Source organism: Gadus chalcogrammus, chromosome 8 (assembly GCF_026213295.1).
Source record: "Gadus chalcogrammus isolate NIFS_2021 chromosome 8, NIFS_Gcha_1.0, whole genome shotgun sequence".
NCBI lineage: Eukaryota > Metazoa > Chordata > Actinopteri > Gadiformes > Gadidae > Gadus > Gadus chalcogrammus.
The window spans coordinates 23934324-23953887 of record NC_079419.1 but is presented as its reverse complement, the minus strand read 5'-3'; the positions used below and the strand labels follow the sequence as shown (position 1 = coordinate 23953887).

The 19564-nt window shown below is 42.1% G+C and overlaps 1 protein-coding gene across 1 annotated transcript; it reads left to right on the top strand.

Annotated features, from left to right (window-relative positions):
- Window positions 1-13173: 13173 nt before the first annotated feature.
- LOC130388163 (uncharacterized) lies at window positions 13174-14909 on the top strand. Its single transcript, XM_056597531.1, has 2 exons — window positions 13174-13678; window positions 13918-14909. Exon 2 carries the CDS (start codon window positions 14162-14164, stop codon window positions 14906-14908), a length of 747 nt encoding a protein of 248 aa, XP_056453506.1. The 5' UTR covers window positions 13174-13678; window positions 13918-14161; the 3' UTR covers window position 14909.
- Window positions 14910-19564: the final 4655 nt, after the last annotated feature.

Below are 19564 nucleotides of genomic sequence, written 5' to 3'. Positions count from 1 at the left end.
AGAGGAATGCCATTTTTTCCTTGTCCTCTTCAGTCATTGCTATCTGGTAATAGCCGCTTCTGAGGTCCAGGACGGAGAACCATTGGCTTACTGTCAAGGCGTTCAGCGCATCGTCAATACAAGGTGTTGTGTATTGATCTGGGATAGTATGACTGTTTAGAAGCCTGTAATCAATGCACATCCTAATGGTTCCATTTTTCTTCCTAACGACAACTATAGGGGAAGCATAGGGACTTCGGGACTCTGATATGATACCGGCCTTCAGAAGTTCTTGAAGGTGCTTGCGCACATCTTCGATGTCTGCCGGTGCCAACCGACGTGAACGCTCACGGAACAGTAGTGCGTCGGATAGTCGGATATGGTGTTCTACCCCTTTGGCTAGGCCGACATCCCACTCTTCCGTTGAGAAGATCTTTGTGACAGCTTCTCACAAAGTCAGGTCTTCCATTCTGCCGAGATTGGTGAGTCTCCGAAGTTGATCAAATTTGCATCAAACTCTGATGAAGTTGTTTCTTTGGGAGGGATGGTAGCAATTGATTCAACCAGGGGTATGTGGCCAATCACTATTCCCATTGGTATGGCTGTCCCTCTCAAAGAGTCATTATTTATCCATACTCTGAAACTATTGATGTCCAATGCCTGACTGCACACAACCATGGGCTGAAATGTCACACCAGCTGGAAGTGGGGTTGGGGGAGGAATCCACCATCAAGATTTCCTGGTCAACAGCATGTGTGAGATCGATTTTGCAAACAGCCTGCACATCACCACCAGGGGGTATAGTCAAAGGACCGGGTCCTTGCCACCTCACACAGCCAACCTCATCTCTTCCCTCCTCTAGCACTTCTGGAGGAGCCTCGTCGCCTGTTTCATATGCTTTGATGCCCAGGGTCTGAGTTACATCAATTCCAGTGTCCCTGCATTGCTTCACTAAGCGTCTAACATGACTGGTATTTGTTCCAACAATGACAGAGCTGCAGGATACTCCAGGTCTACCACTACGTAGCCACGGTAGGGATAGCTGCCGCTGGATTCACCTAAACCCCAAAGGGCTAAACCGGAGACAGGTTGAATGGGTATATCTGACAAGTACTTTTGGTACCAGGGCTCAAATATAATCGTCACCTGAGACCCACTGTCTAATAGGGCGGTGCAGGGTTGACCACTAACTTTCAACTTGACGAGACTAGGTTGCCCAACCAAACCGTCAGGGATAGTTGTACTCTGCACGGACACTGCACTCTTCTTCACCCCACAGTTCACATCATCAGCTGCAACATATCTTGTCTGTTGCTTGTCTTTTGACACTCTGAGGGCTTGAATCAGTCTCTTGATAACCTTAACCTGGTTTTCAGAGTTTTGACACTTTCCTGCATAATGCCCACTCTCCCCACAACGGAACAGTCACACTCCTCGACCATAAACTGTGCTTGCTCTAGCCAGTGTTCAAACTGCTCTTCACCTGCTGGAGTTGGCAGTGTTCCAGAGAAAACACGTAAGCGGCGATAGCTTCCATTATCAATAGTAGGCTTTGTCTTATCGAGCAAATCACCAAGTGCACGCAGAATGGACTTAGTTTGGCTACTGGGGGAAACTGGATTAGGGCAGGGCCCTAGGTTCTTCTATCAATCTTAACAAGACTAGTTTTGATTTCCTATATTTGCTAACCATATAACAAGAGCATCCTTAATAAATATTAAACACTGAACATACACAATATCAACACTGAATTAGTAAGCAGCAGTGGTGGGCAGAGCTAAAAAATGTACTCAAGTAACAGTACTGTTACTTTAAGATTATAATTACTCAAGTAGAAGTAAAAGTACTCAAGTAAGAGTAAAAAAGTATGCAGTGAAAAGACTACTCAAGTACTCAAGAGTACAAGTACTGATTTTCTCCGATTTATTTTTTAAATAAACAGAGCAACACAAACGGTACAAAATAGACACCAACAAAATATAAAACGGCAATGTTCAAATAAAGATAATGTAATTAACATCCTTTTAAATAAAATAAATAAGGTCTTTAAAAATAAAATGTAGAACCCTTGAACTAAAACAATAACAAATTAAATCTTTGCAAAATTAAATACATCAACCTTTAAAAAAAATTAGGTTTATCCAAAATTATATTAATTAAAACCAATACCCGTATAACTGTTAACTATATAATAACTAGTAATAATAATTGTTGCAATTATTTTGCACATAAACATTTAAACCAATTCCTTGAGATTGTCTGATTGTGAGTGTGTGTGTTTGTGTCTGCGTGATTGTCAGTGTGTGTGAGTTAATGTCTGTGTGATTGTTTGTGTAAGTTTGTGTCTGTGTGAGTTTCTGTGTGTGTGAGTGTGTTAGTGTGCGAAAAGTTGTGATTTGTCTCTTACAGTCAGGGGCGGCCCCAGCACATTTGGCGCCCTAGGCGAGCTTCACTCCTGGCGCTCCCCCCCCCCTCCGCCAAAAAAAAAAAAAAAAATAGTTTGTTAATTCCCCACAAAAACTGAATTGCAACCTTGAAAAACTGTTTTGCCCTGTAACTGCATTTCTTTCACATAAACACAACAACGATCGCAACGATGAACAAACATGAATTCAAGAATAAAATCCACGGAGGAAAAAATTGCGCCCCGGATGGCTTTTGCCTCTTCATTTTCTTGATTTCGTTCTTGATTCTCGATTCTTGAAAACACTCTAACCAAACGCCTTATAGTACTAGCATGTTCTGACGAAACCAAGGAGGTAGGTTCCCCTTCCGTTTTCGATTTTTGGCTCATTTTACCCTAATGTTAGATTTATTTATTTTAATGTCAAAATATTGGTTGGAGATATAGAAGGGGCGCAAAAATATGCGCCAGGAGGGAAAAAATATATAATTGTGGTTTTTTGGGGTTTTTTTTCGGGCGCATTATTTTGCGCTCCCCCTCTAGATGGCGCTCTAGGCGGCCGCCTAACCCGCCTGTAGGGAAGGCCGCCCCTGCTTACAGTTTTTGAGAGTGTGCTTGTGAGTGTGACAGTTTGAGTGTGCTTGTGAGTGTGTGATTGTAGGTTTATGTGAGGGCTTGCTAGTGTGTTTTTGCATCTTCCTTCCCAAAGAATCACTCTCTGAAGTGACTGTTAAACTTCAACAGCAGTTGAAGTTTTTCTCTAATCACTTCTCGACTAAAATGTTTAAAAAATGCGCGACACTGTTGAGCCCTATGACAACACTTGTCATGTGACTCAAGTGGCTGCATTTGATTGGCAAAATAATTTGGTCATGTTTTTATTGGTTAAAATATTCATCTCATCTCATCTCATCTTCGTCCGCTTATCCGGGGTCGGGTCGCGGGGGGAGCAGCTCAAGCAGGGGGCCCCAGACTTCCCTTTCCCGGGCCACATTGACCAGCTCTGACGGGGGGATCCCGAGGCGTTCCCAGGCCAGTGTTGAGATATAATCTCTCCACCTAGTCGGGTCTGCCCCGAGGTCTCCTCCCCACTGGACGTGCCTGAAACACCTCCCAAGGGAGGCGCCCAGTGGGCATCCTTGCCAGATGCCCGAACCACCTCAGCTGACTCCTTTCTAAGTAAAGGAGCAGCGGCTCTAATCCGAGTTCCTCATGGATGGCTGAGCTTCTCACCCTATCCCTAAAGCCCAGTTCAGACCAAAGATTCACCTTGCAACGGCTTGCAACCCGCAACTCCTTGCGACTCCTTGCGACGAGACGGGCTGCGACGTTCTAAAACTGGGCAGTTCACACTGGCTGCAACGCGCTACAACGGGCTGCGACGCTAAGTGGTTGCCCTAGCAACTGTGAACGCTCTGGCACAGCTGAGAGCCGCAACAGCATTATTTGCGTAGGTTAGGTTAGATTAGTTAGGTTTGCGATTAGTTAGGTTTGCAATTAGTTTTATTTTTATTTTGCTTGAGAGTAGGCTAGAGTTACTGTGTCTTGTCATTCTCCGGATATCGGATATTTCAATCTGATATTTTTATGCTGGCACGGACAGTACGGTACCGGGAAGGAGTAAGGCCGTGATGTACAAGTTGTTCTGTGCTATGATTGGCTGAAGAGAAATAGTTAAATCATCGCGTTCTAAAACTGGACCTTGCGATTTGACATGTTCAATCTCTGGCGACTCCTTGCGACTCCTTGCAACTCCTTGCAACGACCCGTTCACACCGCCCCTGGGACGTTCTAAAACTGTCTCGGTGCAAGCCGTTGCAAGGTGAATCTTTGGTCTGAACTGGGCTTAATAAGGGAGACGCCAGCCACCCTTCTGAGAAAACTCATCTCGGCCGCTTGTACCCGCGATCTCGTCCTTTCGGTCATCACCCAACCCTCATCATGACCATAGGTGAGGATAGGAACGAAGATCGATTGGTAGATCGAGAGCTTTGCCTTGCGACTCAGCTCACTTTTCGCAACAACGGTGCGGTAAAGCGAACGTAATACCGCCCCCGCTGCTCCGATTCACCGGCCAATCTCACACTCCATAGTACCCTCACTCGCGAACAAGACCCCGAGATACTTGAACTCCTTCACTTGGGCTAAGGAATATTCACGTGATAGAAATAGATCTTGCATGTAATAAAAGAAAAGATCTAAAAAAACAAAGTAACGACCGTCACGTAGCCAAATGGAACGGCGTAAAAGTACCATTCTTTCTTCAAATATTTACTCAAGTAAAAGTATGTTGCAATAAAACTACTCCTAAGATTACAATTTATCCAAAAAGTTACTCAAGTAAATGTAGCGCGTTCCTACCCACCTCTGGTAAGCAGCCAACAAAAAGGTAAGTAGTTTAAAGTTTTTTAGAACAAAATATAAATGCATGTGCATGTCACAGATACCATATCACAATAAACAATAACACAATATCACAATACAGGCTATAAGTAATAATAACATCACTAAACTAAGCCGGCATAATATATAAAAGAAAACATAAGAAAACAATCCCGTACAAAACAAAACCCTGTTGCAGGCCTGTTGATGAATATTAGTCCTCTTCGCTCCTCCGAGCTGCTGAGTTCTTCAAGGAAAGTGGTCGAATCCAAAGAATAGCTTTTAAGAGACTTTATTTGGTATCTCGTATTTTCGGTATGGTAAACTGAGACTATGAAGCAATGGAAGGTTAAGCGTATCTAAGCACGTGCGAGCGTCTCCTAGCTGATCAAAAGACCTTAACCCTGTCCAATAGCTGCCGGAAGATTCTGGAGATCTCTCCCCCGTGTTCCTGGTGTTATCGTCTGGTCCGCAAGACCCGGAAGGAGTGGGAGTTGCTCCCCTTGTGGCTATGTATAGTATTTACGGCTTATATGTTTGGTCCTACTTCCTAGTGGTTAAGTGAGGGAAATACAGCTTGTGTTCTTAAATACGTAACAATCCTTGGTCATCTCAGATGACCATACAATAATATTTTAAATCATAAACACCATTTACCACACCGAAAACATAGTCAAAGTAGGATAAATCATCAACACCATCAACCGTGTGGGAAAAACTCCATTAATAGAGAAAAACCACTACGCGTCCCCATAATACTGAAACGGCATTCACCTTGGTGGGTCTCATAGGAAATACAGGTCATTATTAACAATAAAACAATGAACATATATCTTGTTATCATACAATCATATGGTCAAACAACACACAAACAAAAGTATCCATAGAAATCCTAAGCTAATACTTTTTGGTTATGTGCTACAAGGTCATACACTTTTCAACATGTGCAAAAGTAAAGTAAAAAATTAGTAGTCATAATAAAATTTAAAAAATTCAAGATTATTGATAGGCTAGCATGGATTTGGATGGTTCAGGTGATCTTTGTGTATTGGTGCGCTGTTGCATGTGGGTGGTTTTGGACGTTGTTATTATCGCAGCCATTGTTTCTTCTGTCGCCGTCGGGGCCTGTAATTCATGAACCCAAGACTCGTCCCTCCTTGTCAAGGGCTCAGCTCACTGAGAGGTTACTTTTACATCATGGGAGCCTCCAAACAGCTTCTCCATCGTCGTCGTGTCAGCAACAGGTGGCCTGTAAACAACCGTCTCAAAGAAGATCAACAGTACCATTATCAATGCAGCGATACAGAAATAACGGTTGCTTGGTTGCACTCGCAACCAAGCAACACTACACAATAACAAACATAGCCTGGTATGGTTGTTTAAAAATGTGTTATTCAAGTAAATCCGGGATATTGATTATCTTATATACAGGCGCTTCTACTAGAATAGTATAGGTGTTGACTATTCTACATATTACAGCTGGATAGGGTCGGGCCCCTCAGGTGATGTATCGTTCACTTTCATCGGATCATATCTGATCCCCATGTAAGCCTGAATGGCACTTGGCGCTTCTGTAGCGCCCACTGCTGTGGTGATCCGCAGATGCAGTAGCCCTCGTGCACAGGGAATACAACGGCAGCCGGTGACAATTAACACGGTCTCTGCGTTTATTCCTGCGACGGGCACTTACTGGATCATGCCTTTCCACCTCCCAAACATATTCCCCATCCATCCTGTGAAAGGGTCATTAATGCCGGAGTTCTCTGCCAATTCGAACCTGAGGGATTGTAATCATGCCAGCGCCCTGGTCACCAGACACATCTGGAGCTGTGTTATTGGGGATAAAAGTACAACATGTTGTGCCTATCATCGCATTTACCCCTCCTTGCTCTGTCAATAACATATCCATATCTATATATATTCCTTTTAACCTTATCTGGTAAACTGTACGAACTGTTGCTGATTATGATACATGTAATTTATCCAAACAATATATATAAACTTTTTTTTTTTTTATATATATATGGTGGACAACCAAAACAGAACCGATTCAAATCCTGCCGTTATTTGATTTCCTCATGCGACTGTTATTCCTTGCTCGGCGGACGTAGTTTGTAGGCTCCGGGTGTGTCTGCATCTGGTTCTGGAACTTTTGTTTCTATTGTAGAAATACAAACTCATGTACAGCAGTTAGTTGTTCAAAAACATATTTCCTTTAATTCTATTTTTAATTGTTCTAATGGAAGTCCATTATGGGACCCTTGAAATGTAAGTGTAAGCATGAATCTAACCGTAAGCATTACGTGCAAAGTTAGCTGTGTCACAGACAGTGATACACGGTACTCATCTTGCTTCTGGAAACATTGGACCTGAAAATTGTATGCGTTTCAAATATGTCTGTATTATAATTGATAATGCCTCATTTGTCTTCCTTCATCTAACCAATTCTATTTAGTGCTTGTACAGATTTTAAATTTTAGTTTTGAGTGTCCCATTCCTTATTCTGAGCTGATTTCAACCTTCAACCTTGATTTAATATTCACACTACATCCCTCCTTGCGCATGGCTTCAGCCATGCGCATTAAATTAACCAATCCTAACAACGGTGTAGTGCAACCAAGTTGAAGTTCCTTTCCTTCATCATCTTTACATAAACCAATTTATTGTGAAGACAAATGAAGACCAGTACATACAAAACCAAAGGTCGATAGTGGTGGCTCTATGCAGCCGTCTTTAGACCACGCTGTTCTTAAAGGCAGTAAACCGTAAATGTTTCATGAGTCATTAACCTGTGTGCCGTAACTTATCAGAGTAAAAAAAAATATCAGACTATGAAACGTTGACTTGTATCAAAGCGTTACGTATCTGGTTCTAACAGTTACCTTCATTATACTACCCGATTGTCCCACACTAACTATGTATATTGGATGAGCTAATCTTCATTTATTCTACCTATTGTTCGCGTTTGATGTTGTCCACACTTTGATTCACTCCTATGTACATTGCATACCACATCAAACGTGTATACACCTTATTCTCTGCCTTTTGCATACCACATCAAACGTGCATATGCTTTAGCAAAGTGAAGTAAAGTAAAACGCAGTTTTATCTTTACTTATTTATAGCTATACATGTCCCGGACACGTCCATTACTATTTAAAAAACAGTTTTTTTAGCTACGCAGGTCCCAGACCTAACTATACCATTTCATGAACAGTATTTATTATGATAATTATCTAGTTTTTTGTTGGTCAACATCAAATCGATACATTAATTCAACCTTTTAATCCTGACCCACTTGAATTCTCCCCGAAGGAGCCCGTGATTGCGAACTCTCCCGGAGCCTCCCCATGAGCTCCACCGTCACCACTCCAGAACCCGCAGGAACGATCAGTCAGTCGACGTGGGCTTGGAGGCTCCCAAGGAGTGCCACAATCCAACGTCTGACACCAAGTCTATGGGGGAATTTTGAGCCAGGGCAATTAAAACTGTCTAAACTAGGTAGAATAAGAGTCATCCGAACTCACAACAATTATGCACATCTGGGTATTAAAAATAGGGTGATATTCTAAAACAAAACAAAAACTGAACCTAAAAGAAAAATTCAGAAGTTATTGGTTGAACCAAATGTTATTGCAAGTTAATTATAATGAACCAATTTCTAATTATCTTATAGTTTTAAATGTGGTATGCTTTATGGCATATGGCATAAGGTACCTTATGGCATAAGGCTACCACTTAACCGCATTTTTACGCTCTCAGTACACTCTTTCTCCGCGCTGTGTGTACATGTATATATACATAGATAGTCCTATGTGATCCTCGGATGAAAAGGGGAACTACAAACAGAAGTTATTGTTGGTTTTAAACAGCCACAGAGAGAGAGAGAGAGAGAGAGAGAGAGGTGCCGTGGGAGGGGTGGGGGTTGGTCTTTACGTGGAGGTTCAGGCGGGAGGAAAAGACACGAATGGGGATCGGAGGGAGGGGAGAGGGGGGGTTTGATTCACTACCAAGAACTACAAATATGGCGGCTGGGCAAACTACATACGTATCAGCCGACTACAGAAACTTCTCAGAGTTCTATCTGTCCGGCTGAAAACTGCGGCTGAAAACCTTATAGCATAAGGCTACCACTTAACCGTAATTTGTGTTCTCAGTACACTCTGTTTCTGCGCTGTGTGTACATTTATATATACACAGATAGTCCTATGAGATCCTCGGATGAAAAGGGGAACTACAAATAGAAGTTATCGTTGTTAAAAATAGTGTCAGAGAGAGAGATATGTGTCGTGGGAAAGGCTGGGGGTTGGTCTTTACGAGTAGGTTTGGTAACACTTTATAATAACTATCCGTTATAACTAGTTAATAGATCATAAGTAAACTGTTAATTAATGAGTTATTAATGACTTGTTATTAACAAGTTTATTAAGGATTTATAATGATGCCTTGTAGATAGTTAATATATCATTAATAAACTGTTAGTTAATGAGTTATAAATGACTTGTTAAGTATCAGTTAATAGTTTATATTTATTAACTGTTAGTAAATGATGAATAGTTGCAACTTTAGAATAACGTCCCAATAACATACATAAGCTATTAACTAATACTTAACTAATATATTAACTCACACTTTACAGATCAGTTAATAGTTTGTTAACCATCTACTAATACCAGTGAAACTTTGTAGAACAGCAAATGGGTGGAACAAGTTCAAGGCACAGAAATTTGATGTGATATTTAAAATATCTAATTTTTGTACCTCAACCTTGTTCCACCCATAGGCTTTTCTGTGTACTATATTTGACCAAAGAAACACCACAGATGAAATGTTGAACATTGTGTTTAATGTATAGAAACACATATACTGAGCCATCACATGGCAGAAAACAAAATAAATCAAAATCAAGCCATTGGCATTATTGATATGAACTTGGAGCACAACTTGGAGCCTCTATACTTAGTGAACCAGACCTGGGCCCCGTTTCCAGAAAGCATCTTTAGCCTAAGTGGATCGCAGAGTGGGTCGTACGAGCATCGTACAGTTTTCACACCGTTTCCCGAAAGCATCTTTGGTAACAAACCTCTTAAAAAAGCTCACGAGTCACGAGTAGCTAACGAGTGCTCCAGGGTACTCGTAGGACGCTAAGAGCCTCGTTAGCCTACTATAGCCTCAGTGGAGTAGCCAGCGGACATTCCTAGTATTGAATGCGTTTTATTATAACACATTGGTAATGGTGTATCACGTGCGTCTGAGCCTAATGTGGGCCATTATGTTCTTAGTTTGAGAGAGACAGTCCAGGAAATGTTTGAGCAGGCAGGGCACTTAAAATGTGTGAGAGAAAATGGGGGGGATTTGTGCAGACTGACATAGGCTACTCATAAAACGTTGCATAAAATAATGTAAAAAAAATAAAAAAATAAAAATTACAAATATTAATTATAAAAAAATTAAAAAAAATGCAAAGGAGCAGGCAAAAGACTGGGATATGGTGGGGATTGGTCACGTTGACGGGAATGTTTAGTGACATGTGGGAGGTCGGAGGGGGTTCAAATAAAGTCTCAATCACTCTTCGACATGCATGAAAACCAGCCGCGTAGTTATGAGGGAGGCCGTCCTCACACCGATCTCCTTGTCGTCAATGTCCTCCGGTTCAACCAAAGCTACCCCAGCCTTAGCTGCAATTTTGTGCAACATAGCTGTCACACATATCACAGCGCATGACTTGGCCGGCGAAAACTGGAGCCCTCCGCTGGACTTGTGAAGGCATCTAAAGCGCAACTTCTACCTCCCGATCGTGCGCTCAGGATTAGGACTGATATATATGTCGGCCTAGGCTTAATCAATTGTGTTTTAATATCTTTAGCATTCATAATATTGCAATCTATTCTTTTCGTAGGCTACTCTGCGGTTGGCCTTGATGGGGAGATATTTTAACCCTTTTTAACCCCATCTCCTCCGACATTCCTGCGTCTCCCCCTGCGTCATAGCCCGTTTCAGCACCATGTCAGTGGACAGGTACAATCCTACGATCGTCGTGAGTGCAGCGAATGCGCGTTCACGTTAAGAGGAGTTTCGGGAAACGCTCCAAAGAAATTATCGATGGTTCGAAAGATCCGTCTTTCGAACCATCTTACGAGCGAAGATCCATCGATATCGGGAAACGGGGCCCTGAGCTACAACCAAACTGCTCTAGGGCACCATCCCACAGTGACACAAACACCTGAGCTTTCTTAGACAGTGGAATCAGTTTTCCCTTTTTCTTTTGATGCTCAACATTCCTCAAAAGGTTTGGATCATTAATCAACACTTCCAGACATTTTTTTGCAAAGTCCTGCAGTCGTTGCTGTGGTGTATAAGTAACCAGCAACTCCTTGTATTTCTTCGGGGCCACAACAGCCAGCTCACAGATCGGGGCATTGGCGACGACAGTGTTTCGGTCCACACCGACCTTTCGATATGCCACACTCAGCTTTCTTCCTTTCTTGTACGCTTTAAGGACTTTCCTGTATCTCTTGATGACCTCCTCAGGATGACGTGCTGAAAACAGATAGAAATGTAGTTAAGTATAAAAAACATAGGAGTAGTGAAGTAGTGAATCGACACAGGGAAACACACACATAGATGCAAAGTGGTTGCAAAAAGTAATGAAGATTACATGGGCACAGAGCAATTATTGGAGGGTCCAAGATAATATACCCACCAGGAAGTTCATTTTGGAAAATGAGAGAGAGAGAGAGAGAGAGAGAGAGAGAGAGAGAGAGAGAGAGAGAGAGAGAGAGAGAGAGAGAGAGAGAGAGAGAGAGAGAGACACATTGTGATGTCTACATGCCTGACACACCAACCCGGTCTCACGAAAAGACGTGACACTGTCACGTTATTTAATCTATTGAAACGTGATCAGGATCACGTATTTTCAAATTTTTCGTGTTTACAAGCACAAATTTCAAACCCATGTATTTCAATTGGAAGTATTTGTCGTGTCACCAGCACGACTTCCAAACTAAGGTTCTGTGCGGGACAGTTCTCCCTAATGTCCCTTAAGGAGCTCCGTACAGTACATTTATTGTTAAAAATTGTGAACAATATGACAGCTTTAGGCCACCCGTTTCTACTTTCACCTTTGATTCTGAGAAATTGTGACAATTCACGGATATAGGCTATTAAATGCAGGTGCGCTGCTCAGGCAAACCGCGAAAGAAAAAAGGGTAGTTGCTTCATCTGTTCTTTTTAGAATTGTATGTCTTGATGTTTTGATCTAGCCATAGATCTATTGTCTTGTTTTTGGCTTTGTGAATGGAAGTCCGCGTCGATGCCTCGCAAGTCCAGTGTCGCGAGCGGACGTGACATCTAGAAGTCATACCGTATAATAATGGGTTATCATTAATATTGATGCGTAGGGGTTGATTATAACTCTTGTTTATTGTTTATACCACAGTCTGGGGGAATACTCGTATTCTGATTGGCTGCAGGGTGTGTATTATCTCCTGATATAGGCCTACCAGACCCCTGCTAAGTAGTTCCAGTCAGTGTTTAGATTCTCTGCCCGAGCCCGACCCGACCCGACCCGACCCGACCCGCGGGCCGGGTCGGGTCGATATTTCCCATCACTATCCTCGGGCCGGGCCTTTGATCGAGCGTTTTTACTTTTATTTTATCATTATCATAAATTAGCCTAATCTGAGGAGAAATCTATGCCATAAACAGAAATATTATGGGTCTTTATTACACGGGTCTTCTCAATGCCGTGGAACGCTCCGTTCACTTGCATGGGTCCGGGGATATCTCGGGATTGGTTTCTTTATTAATCGAATGGGAAATGCAATAGGCCTATTTTAGGACCAAATCACTGTTGAACTTGTTTCTAATAACATTTCTAGCGAGAAATATACTTTTTGCTTGCATAATCTTTAGTCAGTGATTACGTATGATCTTTAGTTTTACAGTTATTAGGAAGATTTTATCGGCTCGCTCGCATGTTTCAATGACGTCAGGTTGCTAAGGACGCTGCTTTCGCTAAACTAGCACACACACACACACACACACACACACACACACACACACACACACACACACAATGCATTTCGCTGCAGATATTCCCTCAATTATTATTACTTTCAAAACGTTGGCCAAGGTGGAATATCATTTTTATTTGGGCTGCTTCTAGGACATTTTGGGTGGATTTTGAACGGTATGTGGGCGGGACGTTTTTTGCAGGACCTGGCAACCCTGCGCTGTGGCCCGGGGTGCTGAAATGCTCCGGAACAGATCTGGATCCACTATGGCCAAAAGACTTGTATGCCCCCCCCCCCCCCCCCCCCCCTTAAATAAATGCTATGGCAGAATAAAGAATAAATTCATGCATTATCATTCAACTTGAACATGTGTTTTTACAGTATCCACAAGTTTCCTGGGGCGGTTGCTGGGGAAACGTTTGTGGGCCACACTTCCGGTCGCCCACTACGCGTCGCGCCACAGCTGTGTTTTTACCTGATCAGCTGGCAGGCTATTCACATCACTCGCTCTGTCACTGAATAAACTGATGGCTTTAAAAAGCTCGGGAACAACGTGTGCCGTTCGAGGATGTACTAACAACCAGACGAAACTAAATAATTGGTTGAAATGAGTGTTTTGACCACAAGCCGAAAAATAAAGCAGAGTGTTCGTGCCCGAAATGGTACAGCTTCCATCGACTGCCCAATGATGAAGAGGCTAAAAGAAATTGGCTGAAGAACCTGAACTTAAAACAACCTCCGAAATGTTGTTATGTCTGTTCGTTTCATTTTGTGGACAAAGCGCCAACGGAAGAAAACCCTTACCCAATGCTTTATCTGGGTTATGAGAAGCCACCTGAGAAGAAACGCCGAAGAGTCGTCAGGATGAGTGTTGACAGTCAAGTCGCAACAACAACAGGTATGCTAAATTTGATATCGATGCATTATTTTTTTTATGTAACATTACGGTAGCATACAGTATACTCTATTTGCGTTGGTTAAGTCAATGGTGTATCCTCACTTTCATCCTTAATTTAGAAATGATCATAGGTCAGTTTCCTGTTAAAACCTTGTCTAGATCTATTCTGTACACCAATGCATGTTTAGACCCTCATCCAATTATCTCCATCTATGTTTCCATATTATTATTACCTGCAGACCAAGCTGTGATGGTGTTCGAGCAGCCTCAAACCTTCAAGGATGCCCAAACACAGTGGATGGATCCAGCTGAGGAGGACCATACCTACTCTAAAGGATCCATCCTTATATGTGACATGGTCATCACACCTGCCCCTGAGATCTCAATGTCCATTGCAGAGGTTACACTGAAAGGTGATAAAGACTGTCTGCTGTACACAGGGATTCCTCCTGTCTACAAGGTTTTGTGCGCCAGTCATCAACAATGCCAGCTCAAGATGAAGTTTTGTTAACACTCATGAAGCTCAGACATAACTTTGCTGTAGCTGATTTAGCGAGGCGCTTTAAAGGATCAGCCAGTCAGGTCAGTAAAACACTTACGCATTGGGTTGATATCCTTGCTGAGCACACCAGGGACCTCATTCCATGGCTGCCCCGTGACACTATAAAAGCAACTATGCCAAAGGTTTTTCTGCCACATTTCTCTGATTTAACTTGCATCATTGACTGCACAGAGAGTGTTCTGCAAAAAGCCAAAAACTTAGACTCGCGCTCAGAGTCTTACAGCCATTACTATGCAAGTAACACTGTTAAGTACCTTGTTGCCATTGCTCCATCAGGGATGCTGATGTTTATTTCAGAGGCTTTTGGTGGGAAGTGTAGTGACAGGTATATTACACAGAACTCAGGGTTTCTTGATTTTGTACGTCCTGGTGATGTGGTGATGGGGGACCGTGGTTTCACAATTAGAGATCTTGTTGAGGAGAGGAGGGTAAGGCTAGTCATACCTGCGTTTACACGCAAACGCAGCCAGCTAACCAATGAGCAAGTGACTCAGATGAGACGGATAGCAAATGTACGCATTCATGTGGAACGGGCTATAAGGCGTCTCAAAGTGTTCAAGATCCTGTCACAAACCGTGCCAATAAGCTTAGTTCCTAAAATTGATAAAATACTTAAGATTTGCGCAGCTCTCATAAATCTGAGAGGAGAGCTTATCTCCAGCAATTAATATCTTACATATTACTAAACAACATCTTGTATATTTATGATATTTTTTTTTTTTTTTTTTTTTTATACATACACATTTATTTATAGAGCGAAACATACATACATAGATGCATATATATATATATTGTACAGAGATATATGCAGAGAGATACACACACAGATTCATACACAGTATTAAGATGGATACAGAGAACAGTGTAGATACTTTATAAATTCAGAAAAAATAGACAGGATAATTCTAGAGATAATTACATATATACAAAGATGAAAAAGGTCACTTCTGAATCACATTCATCACATTGTTGAAATGGGGTTAATGTCATATTTAGGGGTCCAAGCCAACAGGTTGGATCCCTATTGTTTTTGTAAGGATTATTATTAGGGGTCCAAGCCAACAGGTTGGATCCCTATTGTTTTTGTAAGGATTTTTATTATACTTCCCGCGGTGAAAGTGGGACTACAGCCCAAACCGTAAATGGTGCACACGCGCCAATTACATGACTAGAACCAGGTCCGGCACCGCTACTCAGATAACCAAATCCGGACATGCCGGCCACTAGGTGGCGCTATACCAAGGAATACGGGTTTGGGGCTGTAACTCCCACACCGAACCTCCCAGAGTCCAAAAACGTGTACACACAGATGCACTGGAGTCTGCTGCATCTTTTGGCCTAGGCCACGCCCATTTGCGTCTATGAATATTTTTCGCTAAATCGCGAAAACCGCAAAACTGTATTTTCGCTACTCCTCCCACATTTCTTGACCAATCGATACCAAACTTTGCACACGACATCGTCAGACTCACCAAAAAAATAAATTCGAACACTTTTTTGATCCGACCTTCGACGACGAAACGGTAGCGTTTGGAATATTAGTTTATGAGCAAAATTTGACGTGGAAAATCCAAAAAAATAAAAACCAGACATCGGATCGAGTCCAAATTGTACACACATGTTGGTGCTAACCTTACTGTCGTTCGATAAAAAAATCGGAAAATTTCGCCATTAGGGGGCGCAATAAACGAGGAAATTGTATATCTTCTACAAAATGTCTCCGCAAAAACGCTACACTGACTTCTCGCTACTCCTACCACAGTCGAATACTTTGTATCCACAGGTTCAGGGTAGCGCTTTGAACACATGCTTCGCGTTGTGCCGGCGAAATGCACATTTCTTGTCGCGTTGTGCCGGCGAAATGCACACTTCTTGGACCCCTTCATAACTGCTTGCAGTTCTAATCTTTTTTTCTTTTTACAATAGAACACAAAAAATGTACTTGTACATATATTATATGAAGTTTTATTTATACTACAAATGTAAATAGTAACACAATAACAATTTATTTATACATATATATATATATATTAAGTTTTATTTATACTTCAAATGTATTTGAACCATTGTTTTGTTATTTGTGCATCTCACAGAGTGAGACTTATTGCCAACTGATGTCGTTTAATTACAAAACTGTTCGAGGTACTTGGGGCAGAGATGTAGTTTATTTTCTCCAAAATCATCAGCCAACCTGGGAAGCATATGTAGAAAATAAAAATGTTCCAGTTGCTCTACTTGTTTGTCAGTGTAATCTTTGTCAAATGGAATTTCCAATTCTAAATGTTCCTTTTGTGTCCAGATAACCAATGTGCAACTCTGTAGACCAAGGCACATCATAGCCACCTGTGTCTAAAATAATAGAAAATACATTAAATTGGCACCAAATAATGAATATTAGTTCACATTATATTGTTTATCTCTTGTAATCGGCTAATGCAGCTAGTATTTCTTGCCATTAAAAACAACCCTGCTTACCTGAAGGTAGTATCCAGCTCTTCCATTTGGCAAAACGAGGTACTTTCCATCATCCAAGATTTTGATGTCACCGTTTGGCCGGGTGAGAAATTCTTCGAGAGACATCAGACTCTTGAAGGGGCACTTGATCTCAAGAAGTTTTGTCCCATCAAGGATCCCATCTGGACTGGCTGCCAACCAGGGGTGGTCAGGATGCACCACAAGTCCTTTGTTGTGCACATCATGCCCTCTGCTCTCAAGGAGTGTGATGACCCTTACTTCATTGTCAGAGCCATATTTCGTGGCTGTGTTCCCGGTGAAGGTGGGGTACACGTGCTCATTGAGAAACTTTTGGGGGTCTGTGGTGTGTCGTTTGGGGACTCGTTTCACTGTGCTTGCAGTGAGACGCAGTCTCCTAGCGTCATGCCAAACCTGTGACCTACTCTGGGTCTTTGTGTCCATTTCCAATGTGGATATTTGATTGGGGGACAAAGCAATGTATGATTGGTAAAACACTGAACACTTCCTACATGTCAGATGTGTGCTATGATCAGTATGGTTCTCAATTTGTAATTCTGAATCTTGGTTTGGCCCTGTGCTAGGTTCTACATCTGCTCTGTAAGCAAGCTGGATAATACCATGATTTTGAAGCTGATAGAGTGGAGCCATGATTGAGGAGTTGATGTGTGTTTTGAAATCCTCATGGTTACTGAAGAGTCGGGGAGAGGGTGTGGAATTGTTTTGTTCTGGCCTTGATGGATGGGGATATGTGTCCTGGCGTCTGTGGCGCCTAAAATTAATATGCTTTGCCTTTACCAGACCAACATTCCTCTTTGCACCAGTATTCCACTTCCTTTGCACATCAGTACATGCTGTCCCTGTCACACCTTGCCTGACTGCATTCTCAACCTACAAGAAGGAATGGTTTCACATTTTCTTATTATCACATGCTGAAACCGACTTATATGCTTAAAGGTTGTATCGGCGATTCTTGGGTGACGTCCGGTGACGTTCTGTTGGTATTTGAAGCAAGATCCCAAACAAACAGAGCCAGCTCCCCCCTCCCTTCCGTGTTTCATGCATCCAGCAAAACTATCATGAACGCAGCGCAAAAAAACCACAACACCCACCCCTGGTCAGTGATTGGTTGGAATACTATTTATTTCGGTTTTGAGTGGTTGTTTTAGTACCATGTTTTTGTGTACGATCTCGGAGCATAGGCTGCAGAGACGCGTTTTTTTGATGGCCTGCTTATGGGGCGGTTAGATAATGGATCGTGAGGATAGATCAGATGAATGTGATAATTTATGTTTCGGCCTAGAATCCCTGATACAACCTTAAGTAGTCTTTGAGCTAGTGTCTCAAAATCATGTATTTCACCAAAAGATCTTAGTTCTTGTCATGGCACATAATATGTGGTGTTGCAATACCTTCCACAATATTGCTGCTGCATGACTACAGGAGCGTCCTGCTCCTGCTATACACGAACAGCCTGCTGTCTGTATCACTCCTGTCGTTGATACCAATACCCAGGCCTTAAGATGGGTTTTATTAAGACTCTGGCTTGGCTCTATATCACTTTCAAGTAGACTAGGTCATCTGTGACCTCCTTTAACCACACTCGCCCGACTTTCTCGCTGTGTAAATACTGGTAAGCTTCGGAGCTTTTTAGGTTCATCATTGCCTTACCATCGCAAGACACAGACTCAATAAAGTAAGAGAAAATGCTGCTGTACGTTATCCTCGGCCATTTTTTAACTTCGTCTTCCCATGCAGTAACTGCAGAGGGCAAAGGAATAATTATGTTGCCGTTTTTTAACTCGGTGAGGTTGTGTTCCAACATTGTAATTGATGAATGACAGCTGGTGATTGTTTACGTCGAACTCGTAGTAACCGCCGGTTACTAACCGGAAGTGGAGCCCACAATTCATGCTAAGCATCATGGGGCGTTGGAAACTTGTGGATAGCGTGGTGGAGGGCTGACGTATGTTGCCCAACCCGGAAGTGAGCGTCGCCCTGGTTTCCCTTGACAAAAAGCCAACGGGTTTTTCCATTGGATTTTGGATTATTGCAGAAAAATTAGCATCTTTGAAGCTCCTCCTCAAAAACTGAAAATAAATAAATAAATAAAAATCTAATCTGTGCTCCAAAGAACGAAATGTAAACCAATGCATTCTGAATAATAATAATAATAATAATACATTTAATTTAGAGGCGCCTTTCAAGACACCCAAGGTCACTTTACAGAGCATATAGTCATCATTCAAAACTATGTAAAACAGACTAGGAATAAAAGAAAAACAGAGGTTAAACATGAATAATAATAATAATTAATAACACTCAAAGATGCCTACAGTGAAGGGGGGACCTCACTAACCACCACCAATGAGTAGCACCCACTTGGGTGATGAATGGGAGTGTTTCTCCGATTTTTCCATGCTACACAGAACGAAATGTAAACCCATGCAAATAAAGACTTCATGTTCATAATCATTTAAATATCATTAATCTCCTGAGTGTGTCGAGTGGTATTCTATTTTTTTCAACGGGGCTGCATCCAGTCACTTGACCGTCATGGTTGCTATGGTGGTTGCTATCGACCGCCCCCTCTAATCCTTACATGGTTCTAAAAACCACGCGGCAAAGGAGCTGCCGTCCATTGTGTTGTTTTTGTCGTAAACTAGGGTCAGATGGTTAAAAAATAGACAGATATTCCAAGGTATCCTTAAAAGGCAGCTTGGATGTTTTTATTTTGTGCAGTTTAGACTTCTTCTATAACCTATTTTTGAAAGCAAAACACCCCCCCCCCCTCCCCATATGGATTTGGAGAATTGCTGCCACGTCCCGGTGGTGGAGGTATCATATATATG